Source organism: Streptopelia decaocto, assembly GCF_964273445.1.
Source record: "Streptopelia decaocto genome assembly, chromosome: 7".
In the NCBI taxonomy this organism is placed as follows: Eukaryota; Metazoa; Chordata; class Aves; order Columbiformes; family Columbidae; genus Streptopelia; species Streptopelia decaocto.
The window spans coordinates 65,923,267-65,944,200 of NC_138661.1; the positions used below are offsets into that span (position 1 = coordinate 65,923,267).

The 20,934-nt window shown below is 39.7% G+C and overlaps 1 protein-coding gene across 5 annotated transcripts in view; it reads left to right on the forward strand.

Annotated features, from left to right (window-relative positions):
- The window catches only part of ANO1 (anoctamin 1), a 78,860-nt gene extending 66,010 nt beyond the window's left edge, over positions 1 to 12,850 (forward strand). For all 5 annotated transcript variants that reach the window (XM_082057976.1, XM_082057979.1, XM_082057980.1 and 2 more), the window contains 9 exons: positions 476 to 587; positions 1,194 to 1,251; positions 1,334 to 1,434; positions 1,844 to 1,989; positions 3,375 to 3,527; positions 5,616 to 5,668; positions 7,405 to 7,589; positions 9,151 to 9,256; positions 10,233 to 12,850. In XM_082057976.1, the coding sequence (XP_081914102.1) occupies positions 476 to 587; positions 1,194 to 1,251; positions 1,334 to 1,434; positions 1,844 to 1,989; positions 3,375 to 3,527; positions 5,616 to 5,668; positions 7,405 to 7,589; positions 9,151 to 9,256; positions 10,233 to 10,493 (1,175 nt within the window). In that variant the 3' untranslated portion in view covers positions 10,494 to 12,850. The remainder of the gene's footprint in view (positions 1 to 475; positions 588 to 1,193; positions 1,252 to 1,333; positions 1,435 to 1,843; positions 1,990 to 3,374; positions 3,528 to 5,615; positions 5,669 to 7,404; positions 7,590 to 9,150; positions 9,257 to 10,232) is intronic.
- Positions 12,851 to 20,934: the final 8,084 nt, after the last annotated feature.

The window sequence follows — 20,934 nt, forward strand, 5'->3', positions numbered from 1 at the left end:
CTTCACTCTTCTATATCACAAAATCGCAATTTTAATTTTCCGCCATTTTTTATTTGTCATAAAACATGTCAAAAAATACAAAATGGTTGAGTAGAAAAACAATTTTTTTTAGTAATTTCCAAAAGCATCAGTGACAAAGGCTCCAGAAATCTTTTCAGATAAGTTCTTGTCCATCTGCAATTGATTGTCATGGAGGTCAGCCAGATATAGAATGAAATTGGAATTATTATTTTAATACATCTGAACAATGGGATGCTCAGCAGAGTGACCACTGACTTCAGTGAGGTCATATTGCCATATATATATATATATATATATATATATATATATATATATATATATATTGCTATAAATATATAACTCTTTGTTTAGAGTATAGCTGATGTTTTCCAAAGTGCACATTTATACAAGATCTTGAAATGCTGCAGGTAGGAGAATTCCTTAATGTTTCTTATCCATTCCACATTGGTTCCAGAGGTGCCAAAAACTGACAAGAATTTCGAAGAGCGGCTGATTTTTAAGGCTTTCCTGCTGAAATTTGTCAATGCCTACACACCCATTTTCTACGTCGCTTTCTTCAAAGGCCGGTGAGTGATGTGAAAGGGTTTCAGCTTGTTGCTTGTGAGAGCTGTGGCTGAGCTAAGGCCATAGTTGGATGATAAAGTAAATGGTTTAAAAACTCAATATTAACCCAAAAACTCTGTGGCCTTATGGGATAGAGCAGGGACCTGGTACTTTGCTGTTTCAAATTAATTAAAGCCATTTTTTTAAGATGACTTTGTATGGTCAGATTCAATCCCCCATTAGGCTATTTACTGTTGTCTATTAATCACTCGTAATTTTATATCACAGCAAGTATAATTTCTCTTCTTACAACCAGCATGAAAGCACAAAGCTAAAATAAATACTCTGTGGGGCACATTCTGACTATTGCAACAGAAATGAGGATTATTCTAGAGAATTTCTGCCAAGATGTGCCTATAATATTGTGGGACACATGACTTGCGGTTTTACTGGGTTGTTTACTCATTATATAGGACTTTTTAAAACCAAACCAAAGATAATTATTTACTTTTTCAGGACTAACATTAGGTGGTCCCACTCATGAATGTCTGGTATAAATGACTTTAGGAATTAAATGTTAAAATTATAAAATACATATGAAGTTTATAATTCTACCCATTGTGCCCTAGCTTTGTTGGACGTCCAGGAGACTATGTCTACATTTTCCATTCTTTCCGAATGGAAGAGGTAATTACATTTTTACCCTGTGATCACCACCTGCCACAGAGACGCAGCCGATTCTGACTGATGTTTCCTCTGTCCACCCCAGTGTGCTCCAGGCGGTTGCCTAATGGAATTGTGTATCCAGCTCAGTATTATCATGTTGGGCAAGCAGCTGATTCAGAACAATTTATTTGAGATTGGCATCCCGTGAGTAGCGGCTTCTTTCTTTTTTTAATATGTGATTTTTACAATCTGTGCCATACACTGTGTATCTACTGCCCCTTGACGTGAATGTAGTTCATAGGCTACCTGCAAGATTTTTGCACTTAGAACCATGTGTGCTCTATTGCAAATACAACTGCATCCCACAATGCTGATGTATTTGGAAATCATTGAGCAATCTATTGCTTTCCTACTGGTCAGCAGGAGCTGTAATACTGACTGTGCAATTCAACTATAACCATGTTTCAGTACCTGTATATGCTGATCCCTGATACTGTTAGTATATTGTGGCTCTTGCAAAGTTTTTATGAAAAAAGGTATGGAGCTTCTTGTCTGTTAATGTAAAATAACTGAAAAATGGGGATGCTAACTGAATCATTTCCATTTCCCCTAGGAAGATGAAGAAATTTATACGATACATGAAATTAAAGCGTCGGCGTTCTTTAGACCATGAAGAGCACATGAAAAAAAAGCAGCGTTATGAAGTGGACTATAACCTGGAGCCTTTTGCTGGACTCACCCCTGAATATATGGAAATGAGTGAGTGAGGTGGAAAGAAGGCATTTTAAACCATAAATATTCTGACTAATTGGGATGGAGAGCTGAGATTTTCGAACTGTAGGTTCAGTGGACAGTGGAGATGAGGCATAACTTAGTAATTAAAGTGTATAGTCTCGGACTGTAGCATATTTGAGCCAACCACTGGCTGCTTCAGGGATGAATTGTGCTCTCTGCTGTTCACAAGCCCTCACTTGACTATTATATTTTAGATATTTTCTTTCAAGCCCATGTGACATGTCACTGTCAGGTTTCAAATGCAAATGATTAATTCAGATGTTACAATATCCATTGGGTATTCTCACACCAGATTGCTTTTTTTTCCTGAAATGCAGACTAAATCTTCTTATAGATACATATGCTTGTAGACCAGGTTGTACTTGACAGATCACATTTTGTTTTGTTTTGTTTTTAAGGAATGTATTATGTTGAGTTATATGGAATTTAGGCACTGGGTATCAGCTCTCCATTGCTGCAGCTGTACAGCTACATTTCTTTTACTTTCGATATTGGAAAGGCTGAGAACTGTTCTACATAGTATCAGTCATTCCTGAAGGATCTGTCTTTAAAAAAGCAACTCTATTTAGTATTTAGAGGAAAGACTAGGTAAAAATGGTTAATGATGTATACTAATACCAAAAATTAGTGTGTGCAGTAAATGCAGAAGCAAATTAGAATATCTGATGGCCTTGATGTTCAGAGTAGTTGAAACAGATTGACATTTAATGGTACAAACTACAAGGTCATGCTGTCAGTTCCTAAAAATAAGAAAAGGTGCCGTTCCTGAGATCAGCATCTGGAAGTTACAGATGAAAAGGAAGATGAGGCTCTAACAGGAGCGTGATGAGTATCACATCGATGTGATGTCCTCACCAAACAAAAGCAAATCTGATCCCTGGTTGTAGGTAACAAGTTATTCACAGTAAAGGCGGAGAATCGGTCATGTTGGTTTTGAAGCCTCTAAGTTTTATACTTCAGAAGAGAAAGCTTCCAGGGGGATTAGTGAGGGCTAAAATCCTGCTGGGTGGAGCATGGTGAGTTTATGTAGAACTAACACTGCTGCTGTAATCCTCCTCCTGCCGATCGCTCCTGTGCCAGCCTTGCCCATGGCAAAATTGGTTTAGGAGCTACCCCATCCTTCCAGTGACTTTGCTTTGCCTTTTGCAAGAGGGGCAACTGGCCCTTTGATGCACAAATGGAGCAGCAGTCAGGCAAACCATTCCTGATACAGAAAAATGAGATTTAGCCTCCCAGCACGTGTTAGAATTCTTGATAGAATTTGGGGGGGATGGCACTGATGTGATGCTGCATTGCATTTGATAAATACTGACCACAGCTATTGAATTTCTTTTTTTTTTTCTTTTCAGTTATTCAGTTTGGGTTTGTAACTTTGTTTGTTGCATCCTTCCCGCTGGCACCTCTGTTTGCGTTGTTGAACAACATCATTGAAATCCGTCTAGATGCAAAAAAATTTGTTACTGAGCTGAGGAGACCGGTAGCAGTCAGAGCAAAGGATATAGGTAAGTGCACATTGCTATTGTTATCCTTGTTTGTTTATTCCCGGATTGATGGCAGGATATTATTATGCTGAGTTAGTTTCATTAACAGGAAGACATTTATAGGAAAATTCAAAACATTAGACTGTGGCTTAACTGTGAACTGTCATACCTTATCGAGGCTTTACTTTAAAATAGAAAGAACAGCCCTTTAGATTAATATTTTATCAAGTAAACAATATCAGTTTTCAAACCAAAATGATGAATATAATAGTGACATATTTCACGTGGTTCTGCACATCAATAGTCCTTCCTAGCAATGCAGTTTTCTTGCGGAAGCAAAAATTTCTGCATTTAATAACTGTGGACTGGGCTGGAGAAATACACTTGGGAATGCGAGGAGACTCCAAAGCCTGTCGGTAAATGTGTCACTTCATCCCAACTCAGCATGAATGTCAGAAGGGTGAAGCTTGAAAGCTGCAGTGAATGTAGCTGGGACCAGACTCTACGGTTCTACAGTGACAGCAGAGCAGTGGGGGTGTGTAATGAGGAAGCTACTTCTCCCAGATGTTGGTTACTTATGAGTAAAAAGGTCGTTAAAATAATTGTTTGTATTATAGCGCCAGTCAGCAAGAGCAAAGAAGTTTACAATCCGTTCCCAAGTTCGGTGTTCCTTCTGGTATTGTGCAAGCGGAGTTTTTCCTCAGGCTCATCCTTGTGCCCCAGGATCATCCTGGAGTTGAAGGACACATTGTGTTGTGTCACGCTGTTGCCTTTCCCACGACATTGCTTTTGGGGTGGTTTGTGGCTGGTTCATTTGATGCCGTGGACTAAGGTTGCTGGTAGAGATGTTGATGGGGAAAGGAGGTGGTGTTTTTTTAGTTTTAGACGCTGTTAATTGCAATTTATTGCAATTCAACCCCACTCTTGGTGGGTGAAAGAAGCTTCTTTCAGAGACACCCTGAAGGCAGAGACTGTGAGATGGCCACAATGCAGACAAGTTTTTAGGGCAGGTGCCAACACAATCAGTGAAGGGAGAAGGTCCCGCCTGCCAAGGGCGGTGGGTAACCACTGGCACCAAGCAGAGCTCTGTCTCTGCTTCCGTGGGTGCTGTGACATCTTCTCCTGAAGGTCAGTTCAGTGTATGCTGTGCCAGAAGACCAAAGCCATTTGAAGGATGAGTTGGTTAGCAAGCAAAGCATTCGGCCAGGCTGGAGGACTCTTCCAGGGATGTCATCCTGTGTAAAGCCTCCTACATCTTCCTTCCTCTTCAGACCCAGACTAGGAGAGGGGCTCCTCAGGGCTGTAATTATACGGATCTGGTAGCAGACCTGGATTTTACCATCAAGACTGAATCTTGCGGTTTAAGTACCTTAACCAAGGAGAAACAACTTTGTGTAGACTTCAGAGGAGCCCTTCCCTGGGGAATGGGATGTGGAGATGTGGAAGGGGCAGAGCTGTGGGACTTGGTGCTTCATCCTCAGCCTAAATCCAGAGGGGCTGAACCCGAATCAGTACAGGCTTCATTTGCATTACATTTTATATGCACAGAATCCACACTGAGGAAACCCCCATCTATATGGTTTCCAGACACAAATGGAAAAGTCCCATTGAGTGGCTCCACTGGAGCTTTGCTTTCTTGAAACTGAGATGGGATAAATAGTGATGAGAAGGTGTAGAAACAGATTCAGGTAGATCCTTCAAGCTGGTAGGCCAATGTGTTCTGCACCATGTGTGTGGAGGTTCCAGCACCAAATCTGTAGCTTATTCTCTTCAAGCATTTGAGAAATTTCAATGAAATTTCATGATGTTGTTCTTTTCTACCTATACCAGCATTCCTCTGTCTCGCACTTGCCTTCCTCTTCCTCAAATAAGCTTTTAGTTTAAACAAAACAAAACAAAAAGGGTGCCTAAACATAACTTTGGAAGACAGAATTGGGCGCTCTTTGCTTACAGGTCATTAAATTAATCTCTTATAATTCATTATTTTTTATTTAAAATACAAATCTAGTTTGGCACAGTCATAAGTGATCCTAACACTGTTAAATGGAAATGTAATTTATCTAATTTTAATGACTGAAACAGCATTTACATGGTTGTCTCCCTCCTTAGGAATCTGGTATAATATCCTCAGAGGCATTGGAAAGCTTGCTGTCATAATAAATGTAAGTAATTCAGCATAAATAATATTTTAATTCAGTAGGCTGGCTTTTCCATTCTGCTCCATTAGTTTTATTTCAGCATAAATCCCTTAATCAAGTGAAAGTGTATGATTTAGAAATTTTCTGAAATACTAGAGAATCGGACGCAGAGTTTATTTTAAAGTTGTAGTAGTAGCAAGAATATAAAATATTAAGGAGCCATTGCAGCTTTTTATCAGAATGTTTTCATAAAGTGGTTTTGGCCTTCAAACAAATAAGACCGTAGCTGCTTATTTTTGCTCTTTTGCAATACTATAACTAAGATGATTAATTTTTTAATTTCAGTGCTAAAACCTATTTAGGGTCTTGTAGTCAACTGGGTATGAATTAGTTCAGCTCATTGGAGCACAGTGTCCCTCCATTGAAAATTTGGTCTCTCTGAACTGCATTGCTCTGAAAATCTATGGAAATATTTTTGTTTGCTTCAACAGTGAACATTCCAGCCCTTAGCACACCTTAATAATATAGTCATTTCTGTACTTATATTCTACATGAATAGATATCCACAATTATCATCTTCATTGCACCCCGCCTGGGGAAAGATGAAAAGAAAAAGCTGAAAACGTGTTTGCAATGCAGCAAAATATTGGCTGTGCAGGACTCACAGCCACGTGTCCATGGACCTTTCATTTTCTCACTATTATCCAGCCTGGAAACCCCTTTGCTTTGCCCACAGGTGTTTGTTGTGCTAAGGCCAAGCCATTCTTTTGGTTATTTGCTATGCTGCCTTAATTTGTCTTTACCATTTCTCCTCTTTTCCTTTGGAAATAATTTCTCTATTTTTTTTCTCTTCCACGTAGTCTCTCTCTTCATCATTACCCAGTGTTATTTTCCCATCTTTGATCTATGTACTACCCCTCTTTGTCATAAAATAAGTAAAACATTTTGTACTGTGTTTGTTCCACATGTACATGAGCTTTATGCCAGTGAGAATGTTTCATAATAATGATAAACTAGAAAGGCTATAGTTGTGAAGAACGCAGCCGAATTGGCTGTCTTGCATTTTCTGTCTGGTATTTTTAGAAAACCTTTTTAAATAACGAAATAAAATGCGACTTTTCTGACCATAAAAATAAAACTTGGCTTGGTCTGCTCGTCCTGTTATCTTGATGGAGTTAAAAACCACACACAATTAATGGCCTTCTGCAATGCCATGAGAATGTAAGGAGTCAATTCGCTGTCAGTGGGTTGCAGAACAAAAGTACTTGGAAATCCATCAACTGGACCTTATACAATGCACCAGGGACAAGATGTGACCGGGGGACGGGGAAATGGCGCCGCGGTTTCCGTTCCTCTGGCGCTGGGGGCTACGGCTGCTTCATCCTCTGGGAATTTCAAGTTGTTGCCCATGTAGAAATCTCAGCGTGGAACTACTCCCTCTGAGAACCTGCAACTCGGGGGAGTAAGCAGTAAATACCACCTTGTTGCAGCAGTGAGGGAAGCGGTTGGGTTTAAATGACGCGTAGAAGTGGCGCTTGGGGACGTGGTTTAGTGGTGGACTTGGCAGCGTTGGGTTAATGGTTGGACTCGATGAACTTAAAGGTCTTTTCCAACCAATTCTATGATTTTTAGGGCTCCGTCCCTTATTTTCTGAAGCAGTCCCTGAGCTGTGCAAGTTGTTTCGGCAAGACGTACTCGAGCATATGATTAACTCCAGCCCTGCCTGAATATTGTGCTCACTCTTTACTCTTGTGGCTTAGGCATTTGTGATCTCATTCACATCCGACTTCATTCCACGCCTCGTGTACCTGTATATGTACAGTGAGAATGGCACCATGCATGGCTTCGTCAACCATACACTATCCTCTTTTAATGTCAGCGATTTTCAAGCAGGAACAGCTCCAAATGACCCCATGGATCTCGGCTATGAGGTTCAGATATGCAGGTACTCTCTTGCATGATAACTTATTTTAAGTATTTTCACAGCTTGACTAAAAATGGGACGGTTTTTTACATTCCTGGGGAAGGTCCTTTGTATTTTCAGTACCTTTTTAGCACCTTGGTAACCTTTTATATCAGACGGATCCATTGCCTTGAATGTTTTGGCTTACATATTAAACAACCACAACACCTGAGTATGCACTACTGCTTATTTGGGGAAACAGAGATACCCTGTTTCCCTGAAAATAAGACAGGGTCTTATATTAATTTCTGCTCCAAAAGATGCATTAGGGCATATTTTCACGGGATGTCTTATTTTTCCCTGAACAAAAATTATGTTTATTCTTGAACAAAAAATCAACTTTTATTCAAATCTAGTCATGTCATCACATTCCAGAACAACATCATAACCTTCCAAACCCTGAATTCCATCATGAATTTCTTATGACTCTATTTCCTTTTTCCATGTATGACAATCCACTTTTATTGATATTCATGAATAAAATTCAACATTTATTCAAATACATTCTATTGTGAACTAATTTTACTTCTTTACACATATAGCTGCCTGGACATTATTTAAATTGACTTTTTTTTTATGAACTGTAAATAGAGCTTATTTTTGGAGTAGGGTTTCTATTTTGAGCATCCTCAAAAATCCTGAAAAATCAAGCTAGGGCTTATTTTCAGGGTAGGTCTTATTTTTGGGGAAACAGGGTAAGCATTGCTAAATTCAGTGTTTGTGCATGTAAAGATTTTTCTTTTTATGTATTCCCTTTTTCAGGTAAGGAGGTAAATAATGATAAACAGCACAATGATGCTTTAAGGGAACAAAATGATGTTACTTTGATGTCATGTTGTTGTACCACATGTTATTGCTGTAATGACCATGACTTCAGAGTACATCTCTCTTTTTTTGTCCAGTTTCTATAGCAATTCCTGATGAGAGTAACAGCATCCTTATCTGCCCTGGATCTTATGACTGTATTCTGGGAATTTTTAAAACATTTGAAAATATGGAGCCCTAATTCTTTCAAAATATTGACAGGATGCTGTGATTTTAAATTTAATGTGTTTTTCTTGCTTTATTGTTGATTAGTTCATAGCTTTTCTGTAAACCACAGCTAAGGCAAAATTCTCTCCTATTTTTATGGCAAAATTTAGCTGTCATCTTTATGAACAAGGAGAATGTCACGTAGTATAACACACTCTATAGATCTGAGATTAGTATTTTTGTCTGTAAAATTAGTCTGAAAAATATATAATTTTTTTGTTAGTCTTAAAGTAATTTCTCTGAGCTGTGTAGCTTACTCTTTTTATGCAGAATTGATATTTGTACTAATCAGAGGCTATTAAGATTGAAGACCTTTAATTTTGAGTGAAACCTGAAGGCTGTGGGAAGTCTTCAGCTGTGTCTTGTTCCTGAGAGGTTAAGACAGCATCACACTGGACTACTGAACTTGCTTTTAGATGCTTTGATTTATTGTTCGACTCTTTTATATTAATTCCACGTTGTGCTAAAATATCTGAATGACATTGCTGATTTACGGAGTCTTGTTTTGCAGATACAAAGATTATCGAGAACCCCCCTGGTCTGAAAACAAGTATGACATTTCAAAGGATTTCTGGGCTGTCCTAGCAGCAAGATTAGCGTTTGTGATAGTTTTCCAGGTAGGTTATACTGCTGGCACTTTTTATAGGAGAAATAAAATGAATTATCATTATTTCTTCAGCTACATAAGGCAAGCCACCTTTGGAAATAAGTTATTAGACCAAAGAAAATGTCTTTCTCATTTTTTTCCATGGAGAAGCAAATAAGATTTCCTATCCTCATTCATCCTCTTCCTCCCAGCAGCCAGGCCCAGAAATATCCCCAGTGGAAAAATTCAGCCCCAGGGATTCCCTGAATGGGTTTGATGCAGAAGCAACTAAATGACCTTAGTGAGCAGCAAAGCACAAGGCTGCTGCTAAATAGGTCCCACCGATTTCTCCAGTAGGATGCAGTAAATGCACGAAAGCAGCATAAATTTAATCCAAAATCATTTCTAGACGGAGCCAAGAAAGGAAATTTCCAAAATTTTCCCAGTTTAATTCGCATCTGAACAAGAAGGCAAAATCTTGTGATTTTTCACTAAATGACATTATTTAATCACAAGAGTGATTCTGTTTTCAGTCTGCCTTATCTGAACAACTAGTTTCAAGACTTTTATTCCTTTTTCTTTTCCCTTTGGCCAAAATGTGTACCTTTCTGTGAAAGTACTCCCTTTCATTGAATCAAGGTTTTTCAGTCGGAATGTATTTCACCAACTTTCTTCATTTTAAATCTTGCTATTTGCTTTTGCCTTTATGATGTAAAGCTCTTAAACCGTGTACCAATGGCAGTATTTCTTTTCGATTTCTACATGGCTGTGACAATATTTGTACATAAATCATAAATCATAAATCATCTGTGCCTGACATTTTTCTCTACTTCAAGCATGAAGTTGCAGTAGGTTTGGTTCAGTATCAGGCTGGCAACACACGCTTGAGCCCAATAATATTGTCCTTTCTTCATTCTTCCTTCCCAAGTACCCCAAAAATGGCCCCTTCTCCTAAGGTCATTCTCTCATTTGACCTTGCTGACATTTTCTCACCATTTCATTTTCAGAACTTGGTCATGTTTATGAGTGAATTTGTTGACTGGATTATCCCAGACATTCCCAAGGACATTAGTCAACAGATTCATAAGGAGAAGGTTCTCATGGTGGAGGTCTTCATGAGAGAAGAGCAAGGGAAGCAGCAAATGCTAGAAACCTGGAAAGAGAAGGGCAAGAAAAAAGGTGAAAACTGTAACAATCACAGCCCCAGACTCTCCAGGAGCCACAGCGGGAGCTTGTCCTCTTGCCACTCGTATCCTCTCGACGTATAGAAGAGGAAGGCGTTGCGTATGTCGGGGCATTCCACTGATACACAAGCCATCGCGTCAAGGGCAGGACTCAATTCATGGACAACCTGGTGCATGTTGAAGAATGTCGCTGCCGTTCTGCTCCCATCTTTGTAAGAAATGCTCTTCTTACAAACATGGAGGACCACGTTCTATTTCTGATAATGTTGTTTCTTCTTTTGCACAAGCAGTAATGCAGGGAATTTTTATATTTCGTCGACAGATAACACTATTGACGTTGGTGTGCATTAATAAATGCAGGTACTTAGTACGTCTTGATAGAGATATTCTCTGAGAATTTGACCTTTAGCCTGTTAATTAACTAACTAAATAAAGGTAAATTTTAAGTAATAATAATACTACTAATTTAAAATATATTTGGAACCCCAGGCTTGAAGGTCCATGGGGTACGTAGATAACATATATGCAAAATCAGCTTTAGACTGTGCCCCAGGATTCCTTTTGGCAGGAGAGAAGCCACATAAAGCCCACCAGGCTGCCTTGCTTTCCAAGACAGGCTTTAGCTCTGCTGGCAGATCCGTGTTTGAACCTGCAGGTCTAAAACGAGCTCCTGCTCAGCTCTGGCATCACACATGTCAGTGGGGCACTGGTGGCATCCACAACTGATGTGGATGAAGCTACCTCAGTGCCCCAAGCTGCATTTGAGCCTCTGAGTGGGATCCCAGCGTCTCAAACACTCGTGGCCACGCAGCAGCAGCACAATTTTTGGAGATCCTCCCTGCAGGTCGACGATCCTGGAGCGTTTTGTTAAATGCCCTGAATTACCAAGCACACGTAGAGCTGCCGTGACTTGCACCGCCCTGCCTAGAGCTCAGACACGGTTGTTGCTGAGGAAATTCCCTTTATTCCCCCCCATTGTTTTAGCGCATCCCTTTCTTAGCCAGTTTTCTCTCTGTAGCCCTCGATCCCTGCAGGAGATGGGGATCTGCGCCCGTTTTGCACAGCCAGAGAACTGCATTGCCCAGAGGTTGTGCCGGAGGAGTAAATCAAAAAGTCCCACTTACTGTCTTCAATAGAAATGTTGCCTGCATTGGGGCTACAGGACCAGACCCTCAGTTAGTTACAGGACTTTTGTCTTAAAATCCTCTATATTTTGAGCTTCCTTAAAGTAATAAGTCTCCAATCCTTCCTTACGATGCTTAGCGAAATCCCAATCAGTTCAACTCTTTTTGAGCATAGTACGTTTTAGTTTTGCTTTGTCAAACGATAAACTGCACTTCCAAATAATATTGGTGCAATTAACCTCATTTCTTTTATTGCTTTGTCTCGTCCATGGCACTTGCATTACGAATATAAAACTGAAAAAAAATAAAAGAAAAAGGAAAGATTTCTTTAAAGTCTAACTACTGTATGGTTTGTTACAAAACCAAACGTCAAAAGACTGTTTTCAAGAGAAGTTAGTTATTTCTTTTTTTCCTTTTCTTATTTTCTTTGCCAAACTAATTTAAAGATTAATGCTAGAACTTTAAAGAAAAATGCGATATTTAGCTTTTGATATATTTATTTGTTTTAAAGTGTGTGATAAACTTGATATTTTTCTGGAGTCTGTCCAAAGAAGGTACCAGAAAAGAAATTATGTGGGAGAAGGAAAATGGTATTAACCAAATATTCTTGAAGCTTATTTAAAATATTGATTCAACCAAAGATTTTTATTAATAAAGGGCTTATATTTTGTTAACTCTTGTTTCTGTTGTATTTTGACTTGCAGGAATGTCACTATTTTTTAAATTTGTAACTTATGATAGCTTATTACTGCAGGGCCAAATTCTGCCTGGTTTATTCATGCAAGAAGCATCATCCCTGGTCGTGTTTACCAGCTCAGGCCCACTGAGTGGGAATAAATCAAGCAGAATTCTGCTCATACATCTTGTTGAAAAAGCTTCTTCCTCTCATTCCTCGGTAGCCCAAAAGATCCAGAAGAAAGCCAAACATGAACTACCTATGCTGAAGAGAAATCTTCCTCGAAGGCAATTTCAGCTGTAAATACTTATCCAAAAGTATTCCCAACTTAATACTGACATTCCTGTAAATGGTAGAGCTATATCCTGAACACATACTTATCAGAATTTTTCATTATTTGCTGAAATCATTAAATAGTAACAGTTGCTTATACTTTCTTTTGTACAGTAAATTGTTTGAAATGGAATTTTGTATATAAAAAAGCTGTATTACTACTTAGATAAGTATAAAACTTTCATGGAATCATTTTTTAAGAAAAGCAAATATATACTAAATCTCGTTTAGTTCCTTGGGGGTTTTTGGTGTTGTTTTATTTTTTTCTTTGAACACTTATTTGAAATAAATGTAAATATGCAAGAGTTTCTCCTGTGGGACAGGTTCTGTTCCCAACCCTCCTTGTGCTCTGAGTGTGCAACCTCGAGTACTGCTGGATTTGAGAAATAAGAGTAATTTGTGTTACAGTTGGCTTAAAACTGGACCCATGATGCCCCTTCCAGTGCTCCTTGTGTGCCCAGAGGCCAGAACAGAGATCCACTCGCAGGTCTTGGCGGCTTCATTTATAGTTGTCTTCCCAACAGCGCTGAAGGTAAATCTTGTGTTCTAACTGCTTTAGACACCCACTTTGGGATTAAATCCCACCTAAGATGTGTCTGTCCCCGGGACAAGTGGGACCTGTTGCCTTGCGGGACCTGTACAAGCACAACCTGATGTGCCATTTCCAGTTTTTCTCCTGCTTCCATTTAACTTTTCTGGGAGAAGCTTCCTATCAATTCCCCTTTTCTAACCAGAAAATGTTAATGTTCTCATTAATGAAATTCAGATAAAAGGCGGGAATTCTGTTCCAACAAAATGGATATGAAAACCAGAAGCAGGTAAATCGCTGCCTAGTCTGTAACTTGTTTATTTTTTTCAGTTCTTAAAGACATAGTCTTTAAGAAACTGAAGTTTAGTCTTTAAGAAACCATGTCTTAAAATTTATAGGGATTCCATTCAAACTCTGGTTCAATTCTTTTCACATTTGAGCACTATTTATTCCATGACCAAACAAAACATAGTCATACGAGCTCACTCGATATAAGATAATGCCTTCCAAAAAGACATTTGCACTGTGCTTGTACTTTTGATAAAAGGGTTTTTTTTGTATTTGTGATGCAAGTAGAAACAAGTTTTGTTTTTACCAATAGCAAATCTGAGGCAGGAACATGCTAATAAGGATTCACTGGAAAAGGGGTTTAAGGGGGGGGAAGTTAATATAGAGAAGCAGGGATCTGGATGTGACCAAAAAATAACTGAAGATAGCTTGATGTGACCCTATGGGCCAGATGTGATGGAAAACAGCAATAGTTGCATTTGTATAAATACACCTGGATTCTGTATTGATTTGACAGTATCTCCACAATGTGCATTCAACCCCATTTCCCAGCCCCGCTCTGATCAAAGAGGGGAAAAAAAAAGCCAAAACCTAATGTATCAATGCATTAAACAGGAAAACCATTATACTGGCTTAACTTAGTCCAAGAACAAATGCAGGCAGTAGGAAAGCTCACAGCTGGCAGTGGCTGCACAGACCATTTTTGAACCATTGCTAAAATACACTATTTGCTTTTTGCTACCCAAAGTTTGTGGCAAAGACCCAACTTGGGTTGGTGCATCTGAGGAGGAAATGATACCCGCCCTATTGCCTTGCCAGTACAAATCTGAATCTTCTGGATTTCCATGTCACTGTGTTTCTAAGATACTGTCTTACAAATATTTTGCGGTCTTAAATAGCTAAAGGATGAATAAGTCTCAAGTCAAGGCACAGATACGTTTCTATTTTTAAACCCTCGGTGCTCTCTGGTCCTGAGCTGTTAATGATCTTTTTGGCTGTTGTGATTTCCGATCAGCAATAATAAAACAATTTACTTTTCATCTTGTTACCTCAGGAGACTGAACTCTCCCAAAGTTTCATAGATCACTTGACTCCATTTATATTTTCCTATGAAGTTTTCAGAGTAAACAACTCTCTTTCCTTTTGGCCCTGAAGAAACCATGTCTTAAAATTTATAGGGATTCCATTCAAACTCTGGTTCAATTCTTTTCACATTTGAGCACTATTTATTCCATGACCAAACAAAACATGCCATTTTTAGTACAGCAGAGAAAAACCAAAGTTCTTTTTTTAACCTCCTCTTTTTTTTTTTAGCCCAACAAAGCTTTCTGAAGAAGCAACTAATTATTAATGTGGCTTCTTTTTAATTTTAAGCTCTTTTCTTAGTTTTTAATACTGTGCATGCCGCCTGATTGACCATGAGCCAGCACTGTGATGACCATGAGCCAGCACTGTGCCCTTGTGGCCAGGAAGCCAATGGTACCTGGGGTGGATTAGAAGGGGGGTGGTCAGTAGGTCAGAGAGGTTCTCCTGCCCCTCTGCTCTGCCCTGGGGAGACCACACCTGGAATATTGTGTCCAGTTGTGGCCCCTCAGTTCCAGCAGGACAGGGAACTGCTGGAGAGAGTCCAGCGCAGGGCAACAAAGATGCTGAAGGGAGTGGAGCATCTCCCGTGTGAGGAAAGGCTGAGGGAGCTGGGGCTCTGGAGCTGGAGGAGAGGAGACTGAGGGGTGACCTCATTCATGGTGATCAATATATAAAGGGTGAGTGTCAGGAGGATGGAGCCAGGCTCTTCTCGGTGACAACCAATGACAGGACAAGGGGTAATGGGTTCAAACTGGAACACAAAAGGTTCCACTTAAATTTGAGAAGAAACTTCTTCATGGTGAGGGTGGCAGAGCCTGGCCCAGGCTGCCCAGGGGGGTTGTGGAGTCTCCTTCTCTGCAGACATTGCAACCCGCCTGGACACCTTCCTGTGTAACCTCAGCTGGGTGTTCCTGCTCCATGGGGGGATTGCACTGGATGAGCTTTCCAGGTCCCTTCCAACCCCTGACATTCTGGGATTCTGTGATTCAAGGCCACCTGAAGCCAAGGAAAATATTTCCTTTGATCCTCTTTGACCACAGCACACTTTGGCATGTCACAAAGTGTTGCTTATTGAACGATCGGTTCCACTTATAATAAAAATTTGTGACACATATTCTATGGTACTTTTATAACACAGAGCATCAGCTAAAGCTAAAATATATTGCTACAGGTGACTTTTGTGAGCAGGAATAGTTGTGCATGCTGTCGTGGTAGTTTCCACAACATAAAGGCTCAGAAAATCAAAGGCATAACAGGGTCATGTGAAGTTGGTTACACAAGTTTGGAGGTTTTGAGGTCACAGCTTTCATCTCACTTAGCGCCACCTGTAAGAGAAAATTCATGGAAAAAGGGAAATGTGTCTGTCACAACACTTGTGAGAAAAACAGTCAAAAATTATTTGGGAGAGTGCTTGTGATGAACAAACTTAAAAGTGTAACAAAGTCTGGTTTTCAGAGCAAGAGTTAAAGGCAGGTAGTTAGGCAATCTTTCTTAGAGCAGAAGAAAAGGTTATTCCCTATTTTTACTTCTAAATGAAGAAAGAGTGGCCACCTCGAGCTGAAATAAAAGAGACAGAGGCAAAGGAAAAGGTGCAAATAGGGAAAGTGGAAGAAAAGGCTTTGGACTGATGTTCTCAGATCCATGTTAGCTGGCAGATCAGCCACCAAAGTTGTTTTTTGGGAAAGGGAATTGCTCCCAAAGCTGAGACCATCCTGTAGGCAGGTTATCAGGGAGCCTTTGCCAATGTTTTTGTAGGATGTGCAACCTCATCCTGCCAAGTGGTGCAATACCATTGGTCTTGCCTTCGGATGGAAGCTGAAAGGTTTTGGTCCTTTGGAAAGAAATGGATTAAAAAGGAGTAAGAAAGGGCATCCTTACACTTTCCAGCTTCAATGACGGTGAAATACTGACTCAGATGGAAAATAATGTATTGGCACATCAGTGAGGCCTTGGTGACTGTGTCTTCACTGATGTACGGAACTGCCAATAATTCCATGATCCCCAGAAACAAAAAATAAACAGTTTCTTTAGAACACGCTTATTTTTAACGTGGGTCAGAACAATCTATAAACTCTCATGCAGCTTCCAACGCTGGTTGGTACAAGCCCTTTGGCTCTGTAGTAGGTGAGTCTCCAAAGCCCCAAAGGTGACATGTATTGTGTCATCACGGCGTGGTGATCCCAAGCATGGAATTCCCATGTAATTAACTGAGCAGCTCCCATTTCTTAACGTATTACTCTTCAATATCCATCTGCAGGAAAAGAAGGGAGGTAATTACAAGTAATTACCCATGGAGTGGGAAAGTAATAAATCTGAGTAGGCTGGACTGCTCCATGTTTGCTGCAAGAGCTCTCAGGTCAGCAGGAGATGGTGTGTGTAGCAACTGGATCTGCGATCTGGTGGATTCTGAGCCAAGCTCCTGGAATTATTCAGGTATTTTACTCTACTTGGGCACCGTTGGGAGCAGGAGGGAGTTGGGAGCAGGGAAGGAACAAAGTCCTGAGAATAATTTAATGTGAACTTCAGCTACATCTTCCTGGCTTCGAAGAGCAGAAGTAGTAAAACCGAGAGTCAGTTCTGAAATTCTACTAAACCTCTTTGCTTTTGTCTTTTTGAATTTTACTTCCAAAACCAAACTTTTCCATGTCTTTACAATGCTTATCTTGGAGTTCCAACCAAGGCGAGCTGTGGAGGTAAGCAGGTGGTCATCTCTGGGTCTTCTTGTGGGTAAGAAATGACAGGTAATCGCTTCCAAGCTGCACTCGGCAAAGCTGCAATACAGGATAATTCTGCTTTAAAAAGCCTCACTCACTCCAAAATTGGTGGATAACAGCAAACCTGTATGTTTATATGTAGACCTGAAAGACAAAAGACAATAAGCTTGTGTCTCATCTTATGTTGAAAGTCATTTAGGGTTGATTGAACAGGAGCTTCTTGAGAAAAAATGGAAGTTCAGTATGTGAATTTTTTGAGGGTAGGCAAAGCTGTGGTATGTGTAACCTCCTTATTTCTTCTAACGTATACAGACTATAAGGAAAAAAATATAAATGCTGCATATTGTATTACATTAATCCATTCTGCTCTCAGTAAATCACGCTCCTCCATAGACTTTTCAGCTCTGTGAACACATGCAACAAGTTTCCATTATATTGGTGTATGAAATTGAATTCCAAGTTGTGGCTTAAGACTAATTGGTGTCTGGTTCAGACTACAACACTGCAGACTCGCTCAAATTAAAGCGTTTATTTAGAGAGGAGAAAAAAATACTTCCTCCCCTCCTAAGAATCAAGGGAGGGGCACAATGAAACCAGATTTGCTTTCTTATTTATTATATCTAAATCCCTATGCGTAAGTAACCGAGTCATATCCTGTGTCACTTAATGCTTCCATAGAACTACTCAGGTTTCAAAAGGAAACGAGCGCTGGGATAATAACTGTACTGTGTTGGAGCAGACAAGGCGCTCCCGCTCTAATTGGATTTGAAAAGATCCTTACACCTTCCAGCTTCAATGACGGTGAAATGACTCAGATAGAAAATAATGTATTGGCACGTTCTTGAAGGGAAGAAGAAAATCCACTGACCTTTCCTCTAATGGGGAATTCTATTGCCAATCTCAGATACCTAATTAATACTTGTATTTAGGAAATGTGTCCCCCCCACCTCTTGGTTTGTTATTATCTCCAGGCACTGTACTGAGCTCCCACCACCTGAGTTCAGCTCAGAAATGAAGCAAATGTGGCCAGGCTCATTCATCTATATTTATTACAGTGAAATTTTAGTAACTCTGGGAGACATTTATAGGTCGAGATATTTTCTGGTCTGTGAAGGGGCCGTTCTGCAGGCTGGATGCAGAGAAAGGTCCCATTTTTCACACCACTTTCATGACAATGGCCAGGTCCAAAGCAGTGGCTGTTAACGCAGAAGAGATTAGAGCTGGAGTATTCACAGAGCAAAAGAAAAAGATTCCTGCTGCTACTTTTTTTAACTGCAATGAGATATAGAAAAGATGTACAATAAGGAAAGGGGGAAAAATCCTTTCTTTAGGTGGGAGGATGAAGTCCTGTGGTTCAGGACTATTTGCATGCTTGTAAGAAACTGCAAACTAGTATTGATCCATTTTCTGCAGAAGAATTAATTTTAAGTTATCTAACCTTTTTTAATAGCTGCTCAGAATATTGTATTTTCCAATGCAAAGAAGAAGGCTGAAGAAAAACACCTCCATTTATTTTCTATCCAAGAAAATAAATCTTAATGTGGTAAGTGTTTACCTTTTCATGTTTTTATTTGGCTTGGGAATTGGCAATAGAGCGGCTAAGGAAAATAAAGGACAAATTTGTATACTCTTCAGAAATTAATTAGTATTAGCTTTCAGCAACCAGAACCACTGGATTATTGCCCTGGACAAGTAGCAGCTTCCAGTTCATATCTTAATTTTATTTGCTTCATTCTCAACCAATGGTCCCCATACGGGCTTGAGAGTCAATGGGTTGGAGCGAGTGTTGGACTCACAAATCCCTTGAGTCCAGAAGTTCTTCACCACCCTAAGGGAGATATTTTGCTTTTCAGCCCCACGCTGGAATCTCTGTGTGGCACTGCTGCCCCAAAAGAGATCTAATGATCTTTCACCGCTCTTTTGGGAGGTTTTTTATGTCTTCCCTGGCTTATTTCACAATGACATTCCTGTGCAGACAACCCTCGTTTTCTGTTTTCTCTGTTCTTCTGGTTTTTCAAGGGCAAAATGGATGTTGCAGAGCTTAAGTAATAAATATGGTTTAGAGGAATGAAATGTGCTGGGCTAATATATACACAGAGCTTTATTGACATGTGAAATGTTTGTCTGAATGATTTCATACTTACATGGTATGATGAAAATTCACTGCGAAAATAGGTAAAAAGTCAAGTCAGAGGTTTTTAGCTGGAGAAAATAAACAAAAGTCTACAATTTACCCTTCCCCTAAAGTTAAACTAACTTCTCCTGCCAACAATAACACAACAGAACTATATCAACAGAACTATATCAACACTTCTTCTGTTTCAATATTAAGTTCAAGCATCTGTTAACAACTTATTGCTTGTTGTTGTTGTTACTTGGCCAGATCTTTTATCTGTATACAACCGATTCATGCCAGAGTTCACTCGCTTTTCAATACTTATTTGCTTTTCCCACACTCTGCTTCTCATTTTCTCTCTTTCAGCCCACAACAATTTAACTTTTCTTATAGGCTCTTTTGTCATGGACAGTTTTTTCCTAGGATTCTAAGTCTCTTCACAAATAGTTTCTTTACTGGAGCATGTCTTTCTATGCTAGATGTTATAGCAACAGAGGTAATACCTGACAAAAGAAACATGGACGGATCAATCCATACACAAAAGAAAAGGCAGAAACTGCCATTTCTTTGCCAAAAACATGCATCTTAGGATTTTACAAGCAATGGATGAGAGGCATTGAATAAGTATAGTAAGGAATTTTATGGAAACCAGTTTATTCACCATGGGAGTAAAAAAGTGAACAGAAAACCTGTTACCACCCAATTCCACCAGTAGGGAGGAGGTTGCATTTTTTTAATACTGCTCTTATATTGAAGCCAACAAAGAAAACCCAAGATGCTCCTAAATCCCTTGAGAGAGAATGGCAGTAATAATATAAGAAGTGTGCAATTGACTGAACCTCAAAAGAGAAAGAATTTCTCAGCACGGAGACAGGATTCATTATCTGGTCTATGTCCAGAAGTTTGTCCAGCCTGTGTCTAAGAACTATCAGGGATGAGAATTTTAGATTTGCGTTGGGTTATTTGCTATTGAATTGTGTGATAGGGTAGAAATCAAAGCTGCTTCATTTGAAAACGTTGTAGTGCAAATACTCCAGTTTCTATGGACTCGGGCAACTAGAAACTGCAACCCATTGTGTTTCTTATTTCTCACTCAAAAAGGGGAGAGTTCTCCCCTCTCTGGCTGCAGGGCTTTTGGAAGCACCACGCTGTGCATCAGAGTACAGATTTCACTTATCTGACAGAATGCTTTGAATTTTGACACCACCTCCAGTGTATGGATATCCCCCTTTTTGCTTCCCCTTGCTAAAAAAAAAGGAAACAAATACCCTTTTGACAATTCTACCTTCCCCTTGACAATCAGCCAGTCTAATACGGACCATATAGATTGTCAAGAGCCAAGCTTTTCTTGATGCCAGTTTCTGCCTCTGAAGACACCCATTGACTATCTCTTCATCCTGCATATTATTGAAAGCAACTACCCCATCAAGTCTGTGAAGATGTAGTCCTGATTCATTGAGAGAAGGTCCCACAGAAGCCCATCCTCTGCACCGTACAAGCATGGGGGCAGAACTTTAGCCTCATCCAACAACACTGAACGAACAGCAGTGATTTACGCTTTACACACACCAAAGGTAAGCAAAGTACATACAAAGCAGCAGGTATGTAGCTCAGAACGAAAGCAAAGACAAAAAATGCATGTATTAACACTGGAAACTA